The sequence below is a fragment of the Octopus sinensis genome, linkage group LG30 (genome assembly GCF_006345805.1).
Source record: "Octopus sinensis linkage group LG30, ASM634580v1, whole genome shotgun sequence".
NCBI classification, from domain to species: domain Eukaryota; kingdom Metazoa; phylum Mollusca; class Cephalopoda; order Octopoda; family Octopodidae; genus Octopus; species Octopus sinensis.
Window position 1 is genome coordinate 6,044,462 of NC_043026.1, and position 27,463 is coordinate 6,071,924.

Genomic DNA, 27,463 nt, shown 5'->3' on the forward strand with positions numbered 1-27,463 from the left:
TTTCACGCTGTAACTTTATAACACATAATAAAAGTATGTTGTGATTTGAAAGAGATCTGACTTCTATTTCTAGCAGACGCAGCGATCAGGTAAAGAGCCCTCACTCCCCCCTCACACCATCTTCTTTACGCTATCCGCATGAGATGTAAAGGGGAGATAATTTACATAATTGGGTGTTTGTTGCCAGTATAAATCGTTAGGTGGCGCTAAAATACTGAAGACTATTTCCGACGCTAATCTTCACCATTACAATACACAAACTTAGTCCTTGCCGTTGATATTCCTGTCGCTAATTGAGACATCGTTACCATTCTCTTTGCTTGACGCTAATCTTTATCATTGATATCCTTGACAATAACAGTCACTATCGCCCATTTTCAACGGCAACCATTGCAATTACCATTTCCGACGCTGATCGTCAGTATTGCCCTTACAGACGCCATTCTTAACCTTTATCATATCTGTCGATATTCTTACCATTACCATTTTTTCTCTCTCTAATCATTAACATTACCGTTTTCAAAGGTAATCGTGACTATCGCCAGTCCCGACGCTAATCGTTACCTTCTCAATTTCCGACGCAAATCGTTGAATAAGGGAGATCCGATCTGACTTCTATTTCTAGCAAACCCAGCGACCACGTAAAGACCCTGCCCTCATCTCAGCCCCCCTCACACCGTCTCTGTCGTTCTATTGAACGTCCGGACGGCGTGGTCGAGTCGTAAAGGGGGAGATAATTACAATGATACGCACAGCTTAGTTGTCAGTATAAATAGTTAGGTGTCGCTACTAGTATAGTGAAAGAGCAGTGCAGCACAAGGCATCATGGTAATTGGATAATTTTCTTTTTTTTCACCTTTTTTCAAATATCTTTTCGTGTGGAAATTTCTATTCTCGTTAGCCTGAAAAAAAATTTCTTCAATTTATTTATTATCTTTATCGTGTCTAAAATATTTCTCTCCATATCGGCTTCTTATATTGTGCTCTGTACGTTGATGTCAATGATGGTGATGATGTCTTGAAGTTAATATTTCTTTGGTGTCGGAACCCTTTTTCTAGAATTGCGATGAACGGCTCCCTCTTTTATTCACTACTCTGACTTTACCGGTTATCAAACGTAAGAATATCTGTCCCCTTTCACTTCTCTCTCTCTCCCTCTCTCTATCTCTGTCTTTCTCTGTCTCTCCCTCTTTCTGTGTCCCTATCTCTCTCGATTCCTCTCCTCCTCCTCCTTCCCTTTCTCTCTCTGATTTTCCCCTTTCCCTCCCTTTATAGTCCTATCTATCTCTCTTCCTCTTTCTGTGTCCCTATCTCTTTCGCTTCCTCTCTCCCTCCCTCCCTTTGTCTCTCTGATTTTTTTTTCCCTTTCCCTCCCTTTATATTTCTCTCTATCTCTCTCCCTCTTTCTGTGTCCCTATCTCTCTCGCTTCCTCTCCTCCTCCCTCCCTGATTTTTTCCCTTTCCCTCCTTTATATTTCTCTCTATCTCTCTCCCTCTTTCTGTGTCCCTATCTCTCTCGCTTCCTCTCCTCCTCCCTCCCTGATTTTTTTCCCCTTTCCCTCCCTTTATATTCCTCTCTATCTACCTCTCTCTCTCCCTCGCTCTCTATCTCTGTCTCCTTTTCTCTCTCTCCATTCAGCGAGGGAAAAAAACCTGTGCAACGGTGGAAGCTCGACCTGCTAGCAATAGCAGCTAAACTCTCCCTCGACACGTACTAACCCCTTTAAAAGAAAGAGGGAAAACAAAACCCAACAATGTAATTATACACACATGCATATATAGATCATAGATCATCACCCTTCTCACCATACAATTATATGACTGGATGGCCTCGGTTGGAACTCATCTTCGTCGCAGGTCTCCTCTTTCAGGGCTGACCTCGGGCTAAATAACAGCGATCTGGAATCAATTCCGGCAGAATCTTCCATCACCGGACCTCAACCGCCACCAACAAAGTCCATTGGGTAAATCAACGCATTCTTGACATAACTATATATATACACACCACTATTTATACATACATACATATATACACACACACTTTCATGATTCCGAACAGTATTTAAATATATTCAAATTAACTCGGGAAAGCACCTGCTCTTTGCTGGCATTGTATATAAAACCACGTTTGTGTGTGTATATAAAATATATATATATATATACATACATATATACATACATACACATATATATATATATATATACATATAATGTGTGTATATAGTTATTCCATGTGTATATACATAACTTTAAAGCACTTATACACACATTAACAAGGCTATATCTTGGTGTGTGTATATATATATAAATATATATATATATATATATACATACACACATATATATATACATATACATATAATGTGTGTATATAGTTATTCCATGTGTATATACATATTGACTATAAAGCACTTATACACACATTAACAAGGCTATATCTTGGTGTGTGTGTGCATATATGTGTATATATGTATGTATGCACACACTCCGACGTGTATATATATACATGAGAAATTATGCTAAACATTGGACTATTGTATTCTTCATGGAACTCTAAAACTCACCAGTGCCACCTTTATCTCTAGCTGTGTACATACAACACCTAACACTGTATATGCATTTGAAATCTACATCATAGACGTGTATATAACGAACTTTATATATATATATATATATACCCGGTTATTGTACCCGGACATATATACAAGAACTGAAGAATTTTGGTGTTGTATTATGGATACAAAGAACCAGAGATGACAATTTTGTTTTAATTCATTCTACGCCTTACCAAGCCTGATTATGTTTCGTTTCATTTATGCCAAATTCTTTGACTAATTATTGCATCTAAATTACCTCCCAAGGTCTGCTGTTTCACATTTTGATTTCCATTTTTTCTTCCTTTTTTTTTTTTTCCATGAAATGTTCTTCTACCCGAAACGGTGGAATTCCAGACCGTCTCCCTCCCTCCCCGGCGGCGCCTAATTCTTCTCGCCATCAAATTTATTCCACTCTTTGAATTCCTACGTATAACTTTTAACTGACCCAACATCAATAATTCCCCGAATTCTTCTGTTAATACCATTTTTTTCTCTCTCTCTCTCCATTTCCTGCAAGACTGTATAAGACAAACTGTTTGTTTGCACAGGTGTGCCACCAAAGATTATGTCATTTAATTAACGTGTGCCGTATCCCACCTTATTCCCTCCATTTTTTTTCCTGTCTTTTACTGCCGCGAGGCTCATTAGGCTGAAATCAGACATTTTTTATGTTTTTGTCTACGTCTAGGTGTATATATCTTGAACATACGGAATGAGTTCTTCCAACCAAAATACCCGGACGACCTATGTGTGCTCTGTGGGCGGATGTTCTAAGATATTTAGTAAGAAGCTTTACCTTGACCAACACATCCGTCAGCACACGGGAGAGAGACCATTTCATTGCGCAAATGAAGGCTGTGGCAAGACCTACTCCAGAAAAGACCACCTCAACCGACACTTAAAATGGTGTTCAGCTTCCCAGTCGGCCGGTTCCAGGGAGAGGCTAACGTGTTCTGAAAACGGCTGCTCAAAAACATTCCAGAACTTGCAGAATCTGCGTGTGCATGTACGCAACGTGCACGAGCAGAGTAAAAATTATAAATGTCCAGTCGAAGGTTGTGGAAAAGTTTTCAAAAAGCACCACGGATTAAAACAACATGAGTTTGAACACAGCGGGGTGAACCCTTTCTCTTGCATGCTGTCTAGTTGTAAGAAATCCTTTCGCGTCTTCAGTCATTTCAAAAGACACATGAAGGTGCACGATGGATACAAATGCGAACATTGTGCAGAGACATTTGAAAAGTGGACGCAGTTAATTAAACACCGATCGACCCACCATCGGCCACTACAGAAATGTCCACACTGTGATAAAGTATTTGCTTCGAAATTATGTTTAAAGAAACATATTAAAGTGCATTCAGAGACGCGTGAGGTGTTCATATGTTCGCGAGATGGTTGCGGACGTTACTACACAATGAAACGAAACCTTGTCGCCCACATGAAGTCCTATCATGATGGCCGTCGATTTCCTTGCTCCAATGAGGGCTGTAGCCGCAGTTTTCCATTCAAGCATAAAATGTTGGAGCACATGAAGAGCCATAGTCGTGTTCATCCCCTGAAGAAAAAATACCCCAAAAAAGGCCACCGTAAAAGATCCCTGGCGAGTCGACTGTCTGGTTATGTACCCCCTACAGCTACATCAACCTGCCGTAGCAAAGAACTCGTCTCACCAGTTCTGCCGACAGATAAGAATTCTGTTATTTCTAAAGTTGTTACTGATAACATTAATGCTAGCCACTCCCTGGGCACAGGCCACACAGATGAACCTAAAGCCCCTGACACAGGCCGCACAGATGGCCCTAAAGCCCCTAATCAACCCTCAAAGGTTTCAGTAATTTCTCCAGTCTCGAATGATGTCAAGGTTGCAGACCGCAGTTGTGATAAAGGGTCACAAGAAATCTGTAATGCCGACAAAGAGAGGACGGCCACCAACTTGAAACCACCTCCTCGTGACACTGTCATTCATTTAGCGTCATCAAAGCCACCCGGTAGCAGCCAGATCAAACCCACCCAGACAACGACGACTGCTCAATGTTGCAGCAACACCAACCAGGATAAAATGAATTTGAATTCACCGAAAGAAGTAGCAACCGAAGTTAACAAGATTAAACCTAGTCGCACTCCTCTCCCGACGACAAATATTAAATTCGCTGATTCTGGTCACAGACAGTCAAGCAGTTGCCATAAGGAAACGGTAATTACCTCCGTAACCCATCCACAGAGTCAAGACAGTTCCACCCCTGGGTATCCCAGCCAGAATTCAGTGAAGAAACCAACAAATAAATACATCTGTTCTGTCAAAAGTTGTGGCAAAGAATTTGTGTCCGCTTCTTCTTTGAAAATCCATCTGTTTTACCACACGGAGATGCAGTGTTCTGCTTCCATGGATAGTTCTGCCAAACAACAAATGGACGATATTCTTTATTCAACCAAAGACTGCGTCGAAGTGTTCAGAAGTTCGAGGCCTTCCTCCAAACACCAACCTTGGAATAACAGTAGTAACAATGGCGGCAGCCGCAGTAACACATCTTCATGTATTTCTTCCACTTCTCCATCCCACCATTCCTCACAAACGCCAACCCAAACCCCCAGTCAAAAACACCAATTGCCAAGCTCCACTGCGACCACAGCACAAGGACCGACTTACCTCCACCAAAAACTTCTCTGTTCCATATGCGGGGACATATTCTTCAGCAGTTCGCTGCTCAGTCAGCACCTGAGAAGCCACCCTTCGGCGGCACGCAACTCATTTTCCTGCCCCAAACCTGGTTGTGGCCAGGTGTTCTTGGAAAAATCTAAACTTGACTTGCATGTGAAAGACCACTCTAGTCACCGTTCCAAATCTCACCCCATCTTCCAGTGTCCCTTAAATGACTGCGACATGACCTTTAAGTCCCAGTCGCAGCTGAAGACCCACGCCAATCTTCATTCCATCAAGAAATACTCAAAATCTAAGCAGAAACTGGCCAAAATTATTTTGGGGAAATATTTCTAAAATATTAATTTAAAATATCCTCATTATCATTATTATTATTATTATTATATTATTATTATTATTGAGTTCAAATGCCACCAATGTCAACTTTGTCTTTCATCCTTTTGGGGTTGATAAAATATGTACCAGTTATACACTAGGGTTGATGTAATCAATGTACCACCTCCCCTGAACTTGCAGGCCTTGTGCCAAAATTCGAAACCATTATTATTATTATTATTATTAAAAAAGCAGTGAGCTGGCTGAATCATTAGCATGCTGGACAGAATGCTTTCTGTTCATCTCTACGTTCTGAGTTCAAATTCTGCCGAGGTTGACTTTGCCTTCATCGTTTTGGGGACAGTTATATTAAAGTGCCAATTGTTCCCTAGAGTTCATTGTAATCAACTTACTCCCTCTCTAAAATTGTCAGGCTTTTGCCAAAATTTCAATTTATCATTATTATTATTATTTAAGATGTCTCTTGCTTCAGTTATTTGATTGTGGCCATGCTGGAGCACAGCCTTTAGTCGGGCAAATTGACTCCAGGACTTATTCTTTGTAAGCCTAGTACTTATTCTATCGGTATCTTTTGCCGAACAGCTAAGCTGTGGGGATGTAAACACACCACCATTGGTTGTCAAGCTATGTTGCAGGGGACAAACATATACACACACATACATATATATGACGGGCTTCTTTCAGTTTCCATCTACCAAATCCACTCAAGGCTTTTGGTCAGCCCGAGGCTATAGTAGAAGACACTTGCCCAAGGTGCCACGCAGTGGGACTGAACCCAGGACCATGTGGTTGATAAGCAAGCTACTTACCACACAGCCACTCCTATGCCTTTGGTGACCAGAGGTGCACATATCGTCAGCCACTAAGGGACATGGTCAACTGGTTAGGTGGAAATGTTAGCATGCTGGGCGAAAAGCTCAACAGCATTTTGTCTGTCTTTGTTCTGAGTTCAAATTCCACTGAGGTCGACATTGCCTTTTGTCCTTTCGGGGTCGATAAAATAAGTACCAGTTTAACACTGGGGTCGATGTAGTTGGCTCATCCCCTTGTGGTAGAAATTAAAACCATTATTATCATTGTATATTTAAGAGATGAGGAGTTATGTACATTATTTATATTTGACGGATATTTGGGGAAATTTCGAACCTGGGTTCTCATTCCTAAGGTATTTTTTGATATTATTATTATTATTCAGGTCGCTGCCTGGAATTGAACTCGGAACTATGGGGTTAGTAGCCCGCGCTCACAACCACTACACCATAGAAACAAGATGAGGAGTTATGTACATTATTTATATTTGACGGATATTTGTCCTCATCTTGTTTGTATGGTGTAGTGGTTGAGAGCACGGGCTACTAACCCCCAAGGTTCCGAGTTCAATTCCAGGCATGAGAATGAGAACCCAGGTTCGAAATTTCCCCCAAGACACCTGATGAAGGCTGGAGGGTATATCAGCTGAAACGTTGTGTTAACAACAAACAAGATGAGGACAAATATCCATCAAATGTAAATAATGTAAATAATGCATTATCATCATTATTGTCATTGAGGTTGAAAGCTGGCAGCATCGTTAGCACACTGGACGAAATTCTTAGTGGTATTTCGTCCATCACTATGTTCAAATTCTACCGAGGTCGACTTTGCCTTTCATCCTTTCGGGGTCGATAAATTAAATACCAGTTGCATCCTGGGGTCGATGTAATCAACTAGTCTCCCCCATACAATTTCGGGCTTTGTGCCCTTAGCAGAAAGGATTATTATTATTATTATTATTATTATTATTATTATTATTATTATTATTATATTATTATTATTAAGGTGGTTGGCTGGCAGAATCGTTAGCACACTGGACGAAATTCTTAGTGGTATTTCGTCCACCACTATGTTCTGAGTTCAAATTCCGCCGAGGTCGACTTTAAAGTGATGGCATGTTGTCAACTTAATGTGACGGTCCCATGAAAGGGAAGAATGCTACTGTTATTTAGCCCTAGGTAACACCGCTTCCCTTTGGACCCGGTGTTTCCTAGGGCTGAATAACAGTAGTATTCTTCCCTTTCGTGGGACTCTCACATCAAGTTGACAACATACCATCCCTTTATTGTGCTGCTACTGTATAAATCTCTCTGAGGGATTTAGAAATATAATTATTTTGAGGTCGACTTTGCCTTTCCTTCTTCCAGGGGTCGATAAATCAAGTACCAGTTACTCACTGGGGTCAATGTAATTAACTTAATCTCTTCCCCCAAATTTGAGGCTTTAAAACCTATAGTAGAAAGAATTATTTTTATTGTTGATAAAGATGGCAACCTGGCAGAATCGTTAGCGTGTCAAACAAAGTGTTCGTGAGTTCAATTTCTACCGCAGTCAGTTAGTCACCTTTCTGTTTCAAATCTTTTTTTTTTGGTATCAGTCAATAAAATTAGTACCCGCTGCACACTGGGGTTGATGTAATCGACTTACTCCCCTCACTCCTCAATAATTCCAGGCTTTGTGCTTATAGTAGAAAGAATTATTATTATTGAGTGAGAGAGCAGTTCATGCCATCAAAGTGACACTGGGCTAAAACATACAAAGCCCAGTATACCCATTATTACTACCTGTCTGATAAGGGTACACCAGGCACATGCATCACAACCATATGTTCGTGACATGGTGATCTCATATCAAGATAAACAGCACATGACCTTGCAGGTGGGGCCCAGTTAGAATTTTCTTCAGTTTGAGTAACCCATCCCGCTCAAAAAGGTCCCTGAATAAGGGTTATTTAAGAGGTGAATTATCCAAACCCCAAAGAATCCCTCTCAACACATGGCTATGATACTCCCCCATTATTATTGAGATTATATGAATGGTTCAAGTGAATATCACACACAGTTTCTGCTGGTACAAGTTATTTAGCGTTGTACTTTACAGAGTTTGCTAGTGAAGGGGATGCCGTGTATTGAGTACTATATTTTCTGTAAATTTCTAAACCTGTCTGATCTACGCTGCTGTAAATACAAGATAAAATGTGTAGCTTTATGTTAGCATACTTGCTGGTTCTGTTTTATGTACATTTTTCTATACCAGCAAGGGTTGGCAGAGTCCAAATGTGTATATAAAATGTATATATAATATGTGTATATATGTATGTATATATATAGTGTACATATGTATATAATATGTATATGTATGTATCCTGTGTATACATATGTATATATAGTATGTATATGTGTATATACTATATATATGTATATTTATATATAGTATGTGTATATATGTATATTTATATATAGTATGTGTATATATGTATGTATATATAGTATATATATATGTATATATATATAGTATTTATGTATATATATGTATGTGATATATATATATATATATATACATAGAGGCTTATTGGAGTGGAAGTATGTGTATATATGTGTGTGTGAGTGTATATATTTATTAAACTTTTACAGGGTAAAAGTTGACAGTGACTTCGAAGTATCGACTTGCTAGCCTTTGTCAGACGCAAGGAATTCGACCCACACTTCCCAATCCCTATCAACCGTTTCCTTGTAAAAGTTTAAAGAACGGGCATTCTCCTAAAATGTATTAAATCCTTCAACTTAATGTTCAATCGTCCTTGTATATAGCTTTACATCAAAATATACATACATGCATATATATATATATATATATACATACATGCATATATATATATATGTATATATAGCAGATATGCTTGTTTATATATGTCTTTATAAATATGTGGACACATGCTTATGTGTGTGTATGTATATATATATATATATAATAAAGGTAATTAACCTCATTAAGAGATCATAAATCCAATGAAAATACTGGTTAATCACCAATCTTTAACAAGTTCAACTATAAGGTAACCGTATAAACCATGGGTCATATATTTATATTGAAAGAATGAGAAAATGGAAATCTTATGGTTTTAATTTTAGAAATTAATTTATGAAATTAATTATCTAAAGATTTCTGAATCGAAACAGCTGTCAGAGATGTCATATTTTATAATTAATGATTTTATTAATCACCTCTCCATTTTCTCATTATATATATGTATATAGACATATACACATACATGTGTGTGTGTGTATGTATATATATATATAGTATATATATATATATATATGTATATATATGTATATAGACATATACACATGCATGTGTGTGTGTGTATATATATATATATATATATACTTATGTGTATATGTATGTATATATATATATATACACAGATGTTTGTGTGTGTGTGTATGTATATATATATATATTATATATATATATACATATGTGTATATGTATGTATATATATGTATATATATATATATATGTATATATATGTATATATATATATATATGTATATATATATATTATATATGTATATATATATACATATGTATATGTATGTTATATAATGTATGTATATATAGTATTTATGTATATATATGTGTGTGTATATATATATATATATACATGCGTGTATATATCTACATATGTTTGTGTATATATGTATATACACGTATAAATGTTGAAATTATGTATTTTCATGGTGGTGCCCCAGCATGGCCACAACTTTAGGGCTGAGCCATTTATTGTATATATATATGTTCATGTATCTGTACACATTTGGGTGTGTGTATATATATGAACATGCTTATATGTGTGAGTGTAAACATGTTTGTACATATGTATATATTCTTTATGTATGAAAAAAATATTGTCACACAAAAGCTTATGTTCTTGTTTCAAGTACTTATAGATTTAAACGAACTTATCCGAGTTCAAATTCTGCCAAGGTCGTTTTTTGCCTTTCATCCCTTCAGGGTTGATAAAATACCATTTCTAGACCGGGGGGTGGAGAGGTGCCAATGTAAATCAACCGATTTGCCCCCTCCACCTGAAATTGCAGGCCCTGTGCCAAAATTTTGAAACCATTATTTTTTTTTTTTTTTCTTAGATTTTCTACTTTTTCTGTGTATTTAGCATTTAATAGTACAAAACAGTGTGACTTTTACTCATGCCAAATGATAAGAGGGCGCAGGGCGGCCCCAACACAGCATTCTCTGCTCCCTCGCAAAAACATAAACCAAAAGTTTAAAAAAAGAATGTCACAAACAACACAAATCTTTTCAATTAATGAAATGACTTCGTTAAAGACTTTCTGGATCTGTGTGCCATAAACTGATGGCGGCGGAGGTGGTGTCACAATAAAAGCAAAGTTAGTTTATGAATAAAAAGAATTTTTTAGAAATTGTTTTCGAGATTTTTTATTATTATTATTATTATTATTGTTATATGTTATTGTTATTATTATTATTATTATTTGATTTTTGTTGTATATCTATCAGTCTGTGTATGTATGTATCTATCTATCTTGGTTGAGGTATTCTTCAAGATGGAGATGAGTACCATCGTCCCAATATGGTAGGCTTGATAATTGCTGAGGATTCTTGGCATGAAACTATTGGTAGTCTTGGCATGAAACCATTGGTAGTCATATATATATATATGAGACAAGCAGATAGATAAATATATTTGAGAATTCCAAGACAAGCTGATTTTGAGGTAGTGTTGCAGATAAATGCAATTAAGTTTCATGCATACATATCTATCTCTCTGTCCATCCATCTATCTATCTACATACACACATATATATATATATGGGTATATATATAAGAGAACAAAGTGTATGTATGCTGCTATATATATAAAATACAAAATGAGACAAGAATGCAAAACATCCGGACAACTAGGTGATACAAAAAGGGACAACAAAACGACCAGATAGACAATACAAAAAAACAAGGACAGGTCATTCAAAGCTTTCTATCCTCAGTCAAGAACCAGATCATCCTCGCAATTTCGGCTGATTAATCTATATATATAAGCACAGGTGTAGCTGTGTGGTAAGTAGCTTGCTTACCAACGACATGGGTCTGGGTTCAGTCCCATTGCATGGCACCTTTGGCAAGTGTCTTCTACTGTAGCTTCAGGCTGACTAAAGCCTTGTGAGTGGATTTGGTAGATGGAAACTGAAAGAAGCCCACCGTGCGTGTGTATATATATATATATATATATATATATACATATACAAAATAAGAAAATGGAGAAATACATCTAAATCATTTATCAACTACCATTTATGTATTAACTTTGTTGGGTACTTCACTAGCAGTATATTGGATATATGTTATCCCATGGAGGGTTGAACTTGCAACCCCTATCTCAATTTGTATATATATATATATATATATATACACACACACACACACATATATATATAAATATATATATATATGGAGTGCTACAATATCATGCCTCATTGTCTCTCTCTCACTCTCTCTCTGCCAAACTTAATTGTATATAGATATATATATATGTATGCATATATACTTATTAACACTACTACTTATATTATATATATTTTTATTTTTTCATTTTTCAAATTTCTAGTATTCAACTCTTATGAAAAATGAGCAAGGTAAGTGCTTCAGCCCTTTTATGGTTCCTCACCCCTCTGCGGTCACCTGTAACCCCTTCATATAAATCATGTCAGTTTCAAAGTGTCCATATTTTAATTAAACAATTTCATCACGACACCTGTGTACATACCTTTTGTTAATCTACCTACCTAACAGCAGTTTTGTATCATCATCCTCATCTGTTTTCCGTGCTGGGATGGATTGGACAGTTTGACATCATCATCATCATCGTTTAACGTCCGTTTTCCTTGCTAGCATGGGTTGGACGGTTCAACCAGGGTCTGGGAAGCCAGGAGCTACACCAGGCTCCAGTCTGATCTCGCAGTGCTTCTACAGCTGGATGCCCTTCTTAATGCCAACCATTCCAAGAGTGTAGTGGGTGCTTTTGCGTACCACCAGCTTGGAGGCCAGTCAAGCAGTACTGGCAACGACCTCGCTCGAATCTTTTACACATGCCACTGGCACAAGTGCCAGTAAGGCGACGCTGGTAACGATCACGCACGAATGGTGCCTTTTATATATTTGTGTCTGTATTTGTCCCTCCACCATCGCTTGACAACCGATGTTGGTATGTATACATTTCTGTAACCTAGCTGTTCGGTAAAAGAGACCGATAGAATAAGTACTAGGCTGACAAAGAATAAGTCCTGGGATTGATTTGTTTGACTAAAAGGGCGGTGCTCCAGCATGGCTGCAATCAAATGACAAACAAGTAAAAGAATAAAGGGAAAACATTACATTTGACAGAGTATTCTGAACAGTAAAAGGTTAAAGCATCTTCTGTTCTGAAGATTGAATGCTGGAGCTGACACGTTAACAAACCAAGCACCTGCAATTGAAGGATTCAGTTCAGTCTCCTGCTGCCCATCAATCATGAACTCGGCTACAAGGTACTTAAACTTCACCACTTATCTCAGTGATGTTGCTGCACTGGGGGAAATCAATTTACGCTCAGGGAAAAGGACCCAGCCTTTCATTTGCAAGGGTCTTTGTGTTCTCTCAACCAAAAAAGCAGGAGTGACTGTGTGGTAAGTAGCTTGCCTACAAACCACATGGTTCCGGGTTCAGTCCCACCGCGTGGCACCTTGGACAAGAGTCTTCTACTATAGCCTCGGGCCGACCAAAGCCTTGTGAGTGGATTTGGTAGACGGAAACTGAAAGAAGCCCGTCGTATATATATATATATATGTGTGTGTTTGTCCCCCTAGCATTGCTTGACAATCAATGCTAGTGTGTTTATGTCCCCGTCACTCAGCGGTTCGGCAAAAGAGACCGATAGAATAAGTACTGGGCTTACAAAAGAATAAGTCCCAGGATTGAGTTGCTCGATTAAAGGCGGTGCTCCAGCATGGCCGCAGTCAAATGACTGAAACAACTAAAAGAGTAAAAGAGAGAGAGTCTAGGTCCCATGGCCCGGTCTAAATATGTAAAGAAATTTACATAAAGTAACCGGCTTCCATGCCAGTGGCACATCAAACGGCACCATTCGAGTGTGATCATTACCAGCATTGCCTTACTGGCACTTGTGCCCTGAGCTAGTAGGGTGCCAAGAGCACCATCCGAGCGTGATCGTTGCCAGAACAGCCAACTGGCTTCTGTGCCGGTGGCACGTAAAAGGACACCATTTGCCTTACTGGCAACTGTGCCGGTGGCATGTGTAAAAAGATTCGAGCGAGGTCATTGCCAGTACTGCCTGACCGGCCCCTGTGCCAGTGGCACGTAAAAAGCACCCACTACGCTCGGAGTGGTTGGCATTAGGAAGGACATCCAGCTGTAGAAACTCTGCCAAATCAAGATTGGAGCCTGGTGCGGCCGTCTGGTTCACCAGCCCTCAGTCAAATCGTCCAACTCATGCTAGTATAGAAGGCAGATGTTAAACGATGATGATGATGATGACACTTGTAAATAAAAGGCTGGGTGCTTTTTTATGGTATTTTAACCCTTTCGTTACCAACCCGACTGAAACCACCTCTGGCTCTGAGTACAAATGTCTTGTTTTCATAAGTTCTCAATTAAATTCTTCCACCAAACCTTAGTCACAATTTATGTTCCTAAGACTAGCTTAATGATAGCAAAGTTATTTTACTAAATTCTTTGTTATATTTAAAATAATTGAAAGAGACACGGAGCATCTCAACAGAAATAGGGTACCAAAAGGGTTAAGAAGAAAAATAATCAGCAGAAGACATGAGAGAAGGAGACCTCAATGTGGTCGCTGTATATGCTAGAAATAATAGCCTAAATTTCCTTCAATGCACACCCTTCCAACTGCTTCTAATGTGCATCTGCCCAAATGTAAAGGTGTGTTTAACCCCTTTCGATACCAACCTGGCTGAAACCACCTCTGGCTCTGTCGTACAAATGTCTTGTTTACATGGTACCAGCACCAATGGAAACAGAAAGAAGCCTGACGGGCTTTTTTTCTGTTTCCTTTGGTGCTGGTACCATGTAAACGGAAAAGCACCCAGTAGACTCCATAAAGTAGTTGGTATTAAGAGGGGCAAGTGGTGAGCTGGCAGAAACGTTAGCACGCCGGGCGAAATGCTTAGCGGTATTTCATCTGTTTTCACGTTCTGAGTTCAAATTACACCGAGGTCGACTTTGCCTTTCATCCATTCGGGGTTGATTAAATAAGTACCAGTTACGCACTGGGGTCGATGTAATCGACTTAATACCTATATCTGTCTTGTTTGTCCCCTCTGTGTTTAGCCCCTTGTGGTATAGAAAGAAATAGGTATTCGTCTGTCTTTACGTCTGTTCAAATTCCGCCGAGGTCGACTTGTTTTCATCCTTCAGGTTCGATTAATAAAAATACCAGTTGCGCACTGGGGTTGATGTAATCGACTAATCCTTTGTCTGTCCTTGTTTGTTCCCCTCTGTGTTTAGCCCCTTGTGGGTAGTAAAGAAATAGGTATTCGTCTGCCGCTACGTTCTGGGTTCAAATTCTCCGACCTAGCGCGACTTTGCCTTTCATCCATTCGGGGTTGATTAAATAAGTACCAGTTGCGCACTGGCGTTGATGTAATTGACTTAATCCCTTTGTCTGTCCTTGTTTGTCCTCTCTGTGTTTAGCCCCTTGTGGGTAGTAAAGAAATAGGTATTAAGGGGGGGCATCCAACTGCAGAAACCACACCAAAGCAGACAACAGAACCTTATACAACCCCTGGCCCTTGCAAGTTCCTATCAAGCCGTCCAACCCATGCCAGCATGGAAAGCAGACGTTAAATGATTTCGATGCTCCATCAGATCCACTCACAAGGCATTGGTCAACCGGAGACAGGAACAGAAGAAACTTGCCCAAGGTGTCACGTTGTTAGGAAGCAAGGCTCTTGGGCCGCCACGGCCACACCTGTGCGTATTAGGAAGGTGAATTTAGTTTTTCAGCCCCACCTGCTTGTTAGCTTCAATATTGTTATTGTTATTGTTGTTAGTACTACTTCTACAACTTAGTGGCTGGAAAACTACTATTGCCCATGGTACGACGACTATCACTACTACTACTACTACTACTGCAACTACCACCACTCGTCTTATCTCTAACATTATTGGTACTACCACCACCACCACTACTACTACCACCACCACCACCACTACTACTACAACCACCACCACTCTACTACTACACCACCACCACCACTACTACTACCACCACCACCCGCCACTACTACTACCACTACCACCACTACTACTTACTACCACCACCACCACCACCACCACTACTACTACCACTACCACCACTACTACCACCACCACCACTACTACTACCACCACCACTACTACAACCACCACCACTACTACTTACTACCACCACCACTACTACTACCACTACCACCACTACTACTACCCCACCACCACCACTACTACTACCACACCACCACTATACTACCACCACCACCACTACTACTACCACCACCACCACTACTAACAACCACCACCACTACTACTTACTACCACCAACCACCATCCACCACCCACCACTACTACTACCACTACCACCTACTACTACACTACTACCACACACATCACCACCACTACTACTACCAATACTTCTACCAGTACTACTACTACTACCACCACCACCACTACTACTACTACCACCACCACCACCACTACTACTACCACCACCACCATCACCACTCTCTACAAACTCATCCCCTCTCCTCACATTCTCTACCCTGCTACTCATTTCCCTTTCCCTTTTACTCTACATTTGCCTTACCACACCACCACTACTACTACTACTACTGTCTCTTTCAGCACATGATGACAGTATCTGGAGCTGTGCTTGGGGCCGGAACGAAAACGATGGAAGCGAGAACATAGTGACCGGGAGTGTTGATGATGTTGTCAAGATCTGGAGTTGGTAAGTGGGGTGTAAAGCTGTGGTTCCTACGGACCCCTGCGGTTCCTATTTTGTTCGGATGGATCCCATAACCATTCGGTGTTTGAAAAATCCTATCTAATAAGCACAGCCATAGCTGTGGGGTAAGAAGCTGGCAGAATCGGTAGCACGCCAGACGAAATGCTTAGCGGTATTTCGTCTGCCGTTAGGTCCTGAGTTCAAATTCCGCCGAGGTCGACTTTGCCTTTCATCCTTTCGGGGTCGATAAATTAAGTACCAGTTACGCACTGGGGTCGATTATAATTGACATAATCCATTTGTCTGTCCTTGGTTTGTCCCCCTCTTGTTTAGCCCCTTATGGGTATTAAAGAAATAGGTATTTCGTCTGGCGTTAGGTTCTGAGTTCAAATTCCGCCGAGGTCGACTTTGCCTTTCATCCTTTCGGGGTCGATAAATTAAGTACCAGTTACGCACTGGGGTCGATATAATTGACATAATCCATTTGTCTGTCCTTGTTTGTCCCCTCTGTGTTTAGCCCCTTATGGGTAGTAAAGAAATAGGTATTTCTTCTGTCGTTACGTTCTGAGTTCAAATTCCCCGAGGTCGACTTTGCCTTCATCCTTTCGGTCGATAATTAAGTACCAGTTACGCACTGGGGTCGATATAATTGACATAATCCATTTGTCTGTCCTTGTTTGTCCCCTCTGTGTTTAGCCCCTTATGGGTAGTAAAGAAATAGGTATTTCGTTTGGCGTTAGGTTCTGAGTTCAAATTCCGCTGAGGTCGACTTTGCCTTTCATCCTTTCGGGGTCAATAAATTAAGTACCAGTTACGCACCGGGGTCGATATAATTGACATAATCCATTTGTCTGTCCTTGTTTGTCCCCTCTGTGTTTAGCCCCTTATGGGTAGTAAAGAAATAGGTATTTCGTCTGGCGTTAGGTTCTGAGTTCAAATTCCGCCGAGGTCGACTTTGCCTTTCATCCTTTCGGGGTCGATAAATTAAGTACCAGTTACGCACTGGGGTCGATATAATTGACATAATCCATTTGTCTGTCCTTGTTTGTCCCCTCTGTGTTTAGCCCCTTATGGGTAGTAAAGAAATAGGTATTTCTTCTGTCGTTACGTTCTGAGTTCAAATTCCGCTGAGGTCGACTTTGCCTTTCATCCTTTCGGGGTCGATAAATTAAGTACCAGTTACGCACTGGGGTCGATATAATTGACATAACCCATTTGTCTGTCCTTGTTTGTCCCCTCTGTGTTTAGCCCCTTATGGGTAGTAAAGAAATAGGTATTTCATCTGTTGCTATGTTCTGAGTTCAAATTCCGCTGAGGTCGACTTTGCCTTTCATCCTTTCGGGGTCAATAAATTAAGTACCAGTTACGCACTGGGGTCGATGTAATCCGTTTGTCTGTCCTTGTTTGTCCCCTCTATGTTTAGCCATTTGTGGGCAATAAAGAAATAAGAAGCTTGCTTCCCGACCACATGATTCTGGGTTCAGTCCCACTGCGTGGCACCTTGGGCAAGTGTCTTATGAGTGGATTTGGTTGATGGAAACTGAAAGTGGGACTGAACCCAGAACCATGAGGTTGTGAAGCAAGTTTCTTACCACACAGCCACGCATAGAAAGAATTGATATTGTTACTAATATTGTTTTTTTTTTTTCTGCTAATTCTTGCAGGAAGGACAACATGCTGGAGCCAGTCCACATTCTGGAGGGTCACCAACTGGGAATTGTGTCCATTGACATCAACGCAACAGGAACTTGTATCCTTTTCTTTTATCAAACCCTCTGACATTTAGGGGCAGCTTTCAAAACTTTAGGTTAAAGTATGTCTGGGAATCTGATAGGGGGCAGCACTGGGCAGATATGGTGTTTTTACACTTTTTACTATAAGAGAGAATTTTTTCTTCATTGTTACTGCAGTAAAATTGTGTTTAGGAGCTGAAATCTATATATATAAAACTGTAGTTGTGTGAATGTCTGTCCCCTTTGATTTAGATTCCTAACTCCTCCCACATTTTGCGGTGCAGTTTAACCAAATTCGGGTATCTTATAGTCGTGATTAATATCGAGCCCGTCTGGGTATTAGCGTGCGTCTACGATTTTAAAAATAATTTAACATCATTTTTTATTCCATTTTAATGCATAATTTTTCGTGTGTCGATGGCGGCGGAGTTGGCGTCCATGGTCACACCTGTACCTGTGTTGCTTCTCCCCCTTCTTCCCTCCCTCGTGAAGCTGTGGGGAAGGGAGTGTAAGGAAATCAACGTCGTAATGCGTTGTCAAGGAGACCAGCGTTCTTTTAGAACAACGACTTCATGGCTTGAAGACACCAAAACAGAAATGGCTAAGAAAGCCCGAATTGGCATCTATAAGGGAAGTAACTCTCTAAAAATGCTTATATAGTTATTTCCCTTACAAACCCGAGCAACGCCGGGCGATACTGCTAGTATTTTATAAATATCTTTTAACTAACCTAAACTTTGTGTATACATATGTATGTATAAGTCCATGTGTGTATATTTTTGCATGTGTTTGTTGCCCTACATCACCACTTGATAACTGGTGTTGGTTTGTTTATGTCCACATCACATAGAGGTTCAGCAAAAAGCGACCAATAGAGTAATTACCAGATTTAGAACAGCACAAGTACTGGGTTCGATTTGTTTGTTCAATGCCCGACCCCTCTCTACTCCATGTTTGGTCTCCTTGACTTCGTTCTAAAGTGGCAGCTTCAAGCAGCCTTGGCAGTCAGATCAGAATCTGGGATCTTGAAACTGGGAAACTCGCCAAAGGAATCGATGCTAATCCTGGTAAGAAATAGTTTTTATCTACATCTTTCTTACCCTGCATGTGTAAGCGAAAGCAGGGTATTGTAATCGCTCGTCTTTGTCTGTGTGTTTGCAAAATTACTGGGAAATGTTGAATGGATTTTCACCAAATTTGGCAGAAAAACTCATTGAGTGAGTGGCTTGAAATGGTGGAAATTTGGATAGATTATCTTCAAACATACATAAATACATACATAGATATACCGCTGTGTGTGTGTGTGTGTTATGCATGCGAGCATCTAGTTGTATTTGTTACTCTGTGCGTATAAGTGAAACCAGGGCATTGTAATCCCTCGTCTTTGTCTGTGTGTTTGCAAAATTACTGGGAAACAGTTGAACAGATTTTCACTAAATTTGGCCAAAATATTCCTTGGGTGTGTGGCTTGAAATGATGAACATTTGGTTTGATTATTTTCAGACATACATGAATACATACATAGATATGCCAGTGTGTGTGTGTGCCAGCCCCCTAGTCAAACCGTCCAACCCATGCTAGCATGGACAATGAACATTAAGTGATGATGATGATGATATATCAGACCCATCAAACCAAGTAGAATCACAGTCGTGGAAGATACTGGTGTCACGCAACTGGCACCCATTACACTCTTTGAGTGTTTGGCATTAGGAAGGGCATCCAGCCGTAGAAGCCATACCAAATCATGCAAGTCTGGTGCAGCTTTCCAGCTGTTGTTGTTGTTGTTGTTAAGCAACAAGACGGGTAAGGGTGATTAGGTGATGGTCTAGGGCTTAGGGGCAGGAGACCCCAGACCATGGAGAAAAAAACTTTGGTCGTCTTGCTGTAGTCGAGGGCTCTTCGTTGACGCCCGACACCACTGGGATGTGGCCCTCGAAGTCGCTGGAAATGGAGATCTCCAGGTCCAAATTCTTGGACGGCAGCTTTCCAGCTTACCATCTCTGGTCAAACCATCGACCCCATGCCAGCACGGACAATGGACATTAAATGATGATGATGATGATGGTGATACATGCATACTTGTGTTATATAACCCCCAGCTTTCTTAAGTCAAACCTCTGCCCCCCCCCCCACACACCAGTCTTTGACTGCCCACAACAAAACAATAAGGGATTTCTGTGTTTTTTCCATTTACAGCTGATGCCTGGACCTTAGCGTTCTCACCTGATTCTCGTTACCTGGCCACTGGTAGTCATACAGGTAAAATCAATCTGTTTGGTGTAGAGTCAGGACAAAAGGAGAGCTCGATGGATACAAGAGGAAAGTTTGTCCTCAGCTTAGCATATGTAAGTTCAAACAAGGGTTCGTTATTATTATTATTATTATTATTATTATCATCATCATTAGCATTATTATTACTGTTATGATTATTATTATTAGTCAGTCCACCTGTGCATACCTTCCTTCTTGTGACACTTGTGAAGACCTGTTGAGGCAAGTGAAAATCAAATCAAACCAAATCAAAATAGATGAACATCAATGGAATTTGTATCTTTGTGGTACCAGTGCCGGTGGCACACAAGAAAACCATCCGAACGTGGCCGTAGCCAGTACCGCACCGACTGGCCTCCGAGCTGTGGGCACGTAACAAACACCATCCGATCGTGGCCGTTCGCCAGCCTCATCTGGCACCTGTGTCGGTGGCACATAAAATCACCCACTACACTCTCGGAGTGGTTGGCATTAGGAAGGGCATCCAGCTGTAGAAACACTGCCAGATCTTACTGGCCTGGTGCAGCCTTCGGGCTCCCCAGACCCCAGTTGAACCGTCCAACCCATGCTAGCATGGAAAGCGGACGTTAAATGATGATGATGATTATTATTATTATCATTCTGTTTGACTTTTGCTTTATATTTGTACAAGTTGGCTCCAAGTCTCACCCAGAGACCTCAAGAGACAACAGGTTGGAAGTTCACGTTGTTGTTATGCTTAGCGTGCCATATATTTGGTTTTGTATTTAGTGTTGTACTAGTGAATGTCAAAAAAAAAAAAGACCCCAAAATTATGTTTGTTTTAAACCTTGAGATTACATAGAAAGTATTTTGCATAGGATATGAGCAGTTCCCATGGGCACTATCTTTTGAATTTCTGCCATTTTTGGGTTTCCTGGTATCTGAGTTAGGTAGCAATCAGCCCCTTTTGCTAACATTATTATTATTATTATTATTATTATTACTATTATTATTATTATTATATTATCATTATTATTATATTATTATTATTATCATTATTATTATTATTATTATTATTATCATTAGCATTATTATTATTATTATTATTATTATCATTAGCATTATTATTATTATTATTATCATTAGCATTATTATTATTGTTATTATTATTATTATTATTATTATCATTATTATTATTTTTATTATTATTTATTATTATTATTATTAATTAAGGCAGCTAGCTGGCAGATTCGTTAGTACGCTGGACAAAATACTTAGTGGTATTTCGTCTGTTGCTGTGTTCTGAGTTCAAATTCCGCCGAGGTCACCTTTGCCTTTCATTCTTTCGGAGTCGAGTAAATAACATTTTCTGTTCATGATTTAGTATCTTTTATTTTTTCTGATATTTTTCAGAGTCCAAATGGTAAATATATAGCGTGCGGTGCTATTGACGGCATTGTAAATATTTTTGATACAACAACAGGTCGACTGCTGCATACGCTTGAAGGTAAGGACTATATAGATCTTGGTACGTTTCTGCATTTCCCCCAGTTAGGGTCGAATTGGACCAAAGAAGCTCTGTTGTACATTTAGCGAAAACCTTGCTGCATTGAGATTGAGATGTTGAGATTGAGCTAAAAACCTGCCCCACCCCCCACCCTCTGCAGTGAGACACCTGTCTCTGTGCTTCCATGATTCTCTGACTTCTCACCTGGCTCATAGCCAGTTATCTTGGTTCTGTTCCTTCTCTCAGCTGAGAAGTCTTTGTCTTGCAACTAAGTCATCTTGGCGACCCAGCTAAATGCTTGTGTTACGTAAAAGGTGTCCTGTAAAACACACCTGTGCAGGTGTCTCGTAAAACACACCTATGCAGGAGTCTCGTAAAACACACTTGTGCAGGTGTCTCGTAAAACACACCTGTGCAGGTGTCACATGAAACGCACCTATGCAGGAGTCCCGTGAAACACACCTGTGCAGGTGTCACGTGAAACGCACCTTTGCAGGTGTCACGTGATACACCTGTGCAGGTGTCACGTGAAATATACCTATGCAGGTGTCACATGAAATGCACCTGTGCAGGTATCACCTAAAAAGTACATGTGAAGGTGTCGTGCAAAAAAAGCACTTGTGCATGTGTCACATAAATGCACCTGTGCAGGTGTCACATAAATGCACCTGTGCAGGTGTCACATAAAATGTACCTGTATAGGGTGTCACTTGAAAAGCCCCTGTATAAGTATCACATAAAAAGCACCTGTCCAAGTGTCACATAAATAGCACCTGTATTAGTGCCACGTAAAGCGCCACTGTGCAGGTGTCGCATGAAAAGTGCTGGTAATGGTGCCTGTTTAAACTCTGAATAAATCCAATCTTACATACATTTACATTTACATTTACTTGTTTAAGTCATTTGACTGCGGCCATGCTGGAGCACCGCCTTTAGTCGAGCGAAACGACCCCAAGACTTATTCTTTGTAAGCCCAGTACTTATTCTATCGGTCTCTTTTTGCCGAACCGCTAGGTGACGGGGACGTAAGCACGCCAGCATCGGTTGTCAACCAATGCTAGGGGGACAAACACAGACACACAAACACACACACGCATACATATATATATATACATATATACGACAGGCTTCTTTCAGCTTCCGTCTACCAAATCCACTCTCAAGGCATTGGTCGGCCCGAGGCTATAGCAGAAGACACTTGCCCAAGGTGCCACGCAGTGGGACTGAACCCGGAACCATGTGGTTGGTAAGCAAGCTACTTACCACACAGCCAATCTTCTTTATTTTTATTTGAAAAGTTTAAAATTGTTTTTTTTTGTTTGTTTCTCTCTTTTGTCAGGTCACGCCATGCCAATCCGGTCCCTCTGCTTTTCACCCGACTCCCAACTGCTGGTCACTGGGTCAGATGATAATCACATCAAAATCTATGATGTGTAAGTGGAAAACAAAAAAAAAAAAATTGACAATTATCAAATTTTAGACATTTTAACCCTAGGCTACCGCCTCCACCACCACTATACCATCACCATTACTAACAACACTGCCACCGCTATCATAACCACCATCACCTTCACTACCACGACCATCACCATCATCAATACAACCACCACCATCACAACCACCACCATCACCAACATCGCCACTATCAACACCACCACCATCATCTTCACTACCACTACTATCACCATCATCAACACAACCACAACCAGCACTACCATCATTATCATCATCACCACTATCATCATCATCATCATCACCATCATCATCATCATCATCACCACTATCATCACCATCATCATCATCACCATCATTATCATCATCATCATCATCATCACCACCACCATCATCATCATCAACATCATCATCACCATCACCACCTTCACTACCTCCACCATCACCAACACCACTTTCACCACCACCATACCTTCACGACCGCCACCACTACATATATATTTACAGTTTTGTTGCTTGTTTTTCTTCTATCATTCATTACCTTTAATTAATGTTTCTCTAATTACAGACAACATGCCAATCTAGTCGGGACCCTGTCTGGCCACGGTTCCTGGGTGCTCACTGTTGACTTCTGTCCTGATAATGCTCATTTTGTCTCAGGGTAAGTCTTTTTCCTCTTTTTACATTTTGGCCCCTTTTTTTCCCCCTCTCTCTATCTCTGTCTAACACAGAATTTTTTTTTTTTTATGTTTGTAAAGACCTCCATCCATCCATCCATCATCATTTAATGTGCGTTGTCCATACTGGTGTGGATTGGGTGGTTTGACCAGGACTGGTATGTTGAAGGGCTGCACCAGACCCCTGTCTGGTTTGGCGGGGTTTCTACACGCCATAAAAACCAGGCCAAAACACACTCAGAAGCATGGCGAAGGCTCCAGCCTGGCCAGCCAGCCCCTATCAGACTGTCCGACCCAGCATGGAAGGAAGATGTTCAACAATGCAGTTTCCGTTTACCAAATTTACTCGAGGTATTGGTCACCTTCGGGTTTATCATACAAGTCCCTTGCCCTTGGTGCCATGCAGCAGGACTTGAACCCAAGACCACATGATTGGGAAGCAAGCTTCTTAACCATGCAGCTACACCTCCATTGATGTACGTACAATCATCATCATCATCATCATCGATTGACGTCCGTTTTCCATGCTAGCATGGGTTGGACGGTTTGACCGGGGTCTGGGAAGCCAGAAGGCTGCACCAGGCCCCAATCTGATCTGGCAGTGTTTCTACAGCTGGATGCCCTTCCTAACGCCAACCACTCCACGAGTGTAGTGGGTGCTTTTTACATACCACTGACACAGGTGCCAGGGGAGGCTGGCTAACGACCACGCTCGGATGGTGCTTTTTACATGCCACCGGCACAGAGGCTAGTCGATACATAGCTGGCTACGGCCATGTATGGATGGTTCTCTCACGTGCCACCGGCACTGGTATCACAACTACAAATTCCATTGATGTTGATCGATTTCGATTTTGATTTTCACTTGCCTCAACAGGTCTTCACAAGTGTGTATCATATCCTTTCAGGTCATCGGATCGCAGAGTGAAAATATGGGATGCCACCTCAAGACAATGTGTACATACCTTTGTAGAACATTGTGATCAAGTAAGAATTTGGTTTTTTATTATTATCACTATTATTATTATTATTATTATAGGGCAGTGAGCTGGCAGAAACGTTAGCACGCCGGGCGAAGTGCATAGCCATATTTCGTCTGTCCTTATGTTCCGAGTTCAAATTCCGCCCAGGCCGACTTTCCCTTTCATCCTTTTGGGGTCGATAAATTAAGTACCAGTTACGCACTGGAGTCGATATAATCGACTTAATCCCTTTGTCTGTCCTTGTTTGTCCTCTCTGTGCTTAGCCCCTTGTGGGTAGTAAAGAAATAGTATTTCGTCTGCTGCTACGTTTTGAGTTCAAATTCCGCCGAGGTGGACTTTGCCTTTCATCCTTTCGGGGTCGATAAATTAAGTACCAGTTACGCACTGGAGTCGATATAATCGACTTAATCCCTTTGTCTGTCCTTGTTTGTCCTCTCTGTGCTTAGCCCCTTGTGGGTAGTAAAGAAATAGTATTTCGTCTGCTGCTACGTTTTGAGTTCAAATTCCGCCGAGGTGGACTTTGCCTTTCATCCTTTCGGGGGTCGATAAATTAAGTACCAGTTACGCACTGGGGTCGATATAATCGACTTAATCCCTTTGTCTGTCCTTGTTTGTCCTCTCTGTGCTTAGCCCCTTGTGGGTAGTAAAGAAACAAATTATTATTATTATTATTAAGGTGGTGAGCTGGCAGAATTGTTAGCACGTTGGGCGAAATGGTTAGTGGTATTTCACCTGTTGCTACATTCTGAGTTCAAATTCCACCAAGGCCGACTTTGCCTTTCGTCCTTTTGGGGGTCGATTAAATAAGTACCAGTTATGCCCTGAGGGTCGATGTAATCGACTTATCCCCTACCCCACTCCAATTTCAGACCTTGTGCTTTTACTAGAGAGGATTAGTGTTTCCATTGTACCAAAATCACCACCACCACCACCATCATCATCATTATCATCATCATCATCATCATCATTATCACCACCATCACCACCACCATCATCATCATCACTACCATCACCACCACCATCACCACTACCATCATCATCATCATCATCACCACCATCACCACCACCATCATCATCACCACCATCATCATCATCATCACCACCATCATCATCACCACCATTATCACCACCACCATCATCATCACCACCATCACCACCACCACCATCATCACTACCACCATTACCACCATCATCATTATCACCACCACCATCACCACCACCACCATCATCACTACCACCATTACCACCACCATCATCATCACCACCAACATCATCATCATCATCATCACCACCATCATCACTACCACCATCACCACCACCATCATCATCACCACCACCACCACCATCATCATCATCATTATCACCATCACCACCACCACCATCATCACTACCACCATCACCACCATCATTATCACCACCACCATCATCATCACCACCAACATCATCATCACCACCACCATCATCATCACCACCACCATCATCATTATCATCATCATCATCATCACCATCATCATCATCATTATCACCACCACCACCACCATTGTGATTGTTTTAAACATGTACCTTTCTATGCTCGCATGGTGCAGATTGAATTTACCCAGGTAGATTTTCTATGGCCTGGTGCCCCACCCCTGATCTGAGGTAAGCTCTCAGTTTCTTGTCATGTGATCAGCAGGCCACTACACCTTAAAGGGGTTACTTTAGAAAAACCTCTGAAACGTCCAGTTTTGCCACCGACCTTCTCTCATTTTGCCGTGCTTTGTTGTTTTTCTCTGCAGGTTTGGTGTGCCAAGTACAATCCAGAAGGGAACAAGGTTGTGTCCGTCTCGGACGATAAGTCCATCCACATATACGACTGTCCACTATAGTGATGTACGACCACAGCTGCCTCGACCATCGGGACAGACATCCACTCCACAGTGTGTCTGTCACTGACCACCACAGCTACGTGCCATCACAGATCTCTGTAACAACTGACCACCCCTGTAACAGACAGCGTCTGTCTGTTTATTACTGTCCACTTGAGTGGATAAGTCTATCACGGAAGACGGAAATATGTAATTAATCACTAAGGACATGCATCTATGCCTGTCTCCATCAATGCTGTAAACAATAAAATATCAGACCCATCCCCTTTCCACCCACCACCCCATGCCAATAAAACTGCTTTAACAAAGGAAAAAGATGTTGTTTTGGTGTTAATTATTTGTCGCCGTTCTTGTGCCTGTTTAAACTCTTTTTGCATTTGGATTATTCTGTCGAATGTAATGCTTATTTTTTTCACTCTGGGGTCTGGGAAGCCAGAAGGCTATATATAAATGTATACGACGGGCTTCTTTCAGTTTCCATCTACCAAATCCACTCAGAAGGCTGAGGCTATAGTAGAAGACACTTGCCCAAGCTACCACACAGTGGAACTGAACACAGAACCACTC

At 40.9% G+C, this 27,463-nt stretch overlaps 1 protein-coding gene across 5 annotated transcripts; it reads left to right on the forward strand.

Moving 5' to 3' along the window:
* Positions 1 to 705: 705 nt before the first annotated feature.
* Positions 706 to 27,211, forward strand: LOC115226558 (WD repeat-containing protein 61). Of its 5 annotated transcripts, none has more exons than XM_029797561.2 (11): positions 706 to 828; positions 12,053 to 12,080; positions 16,339 to 16,444; positions 18,106 to 18,191; positions 19,155 to 19,241; positions 20,374 to 20,522; positions 21,823 to 21,916; positions 23,256 to 23,349; positions 23,937 to 24,029; positions 24,954 to 25,032; positions 26,807 to 27,211. In XM_029797561.2, the coding sequence occupies exons 1-11, from the start codon at positions 826 to 828 to the stop codon at positions 26,894 to 26,896; spliced, it is 909 nt and encodes a 302-aa protein (XP_029653421.1). In that variant the 5' UTR covers positions 706 to 825; the 3' UTR covers positions 26,897 to 27,211. The 5 variants fall into 5 exon arrangements, with proteins under 5 accessions (XP_029653421.1, XP_036371089.1, XP_029653420.1 ...); XM_036515198.1 differs by lacking the exon at positions 706 to 828 and adding an exon at positions 1,652 to 1,964; XM_036515196.1 differs by lacking the exons at positions 706 to 828; positions 12,053 to 12,080; positions 16,339 to 16,444; ... (6 more) ...; positions 24,954 to 25,032; positions 26,807 to 27,211 and adding exons at positions 884 to 1,117; positions 3,286 to 5,678.
* Positions 27,212 to 27,463: the final 252 nt, after the last annotated feature.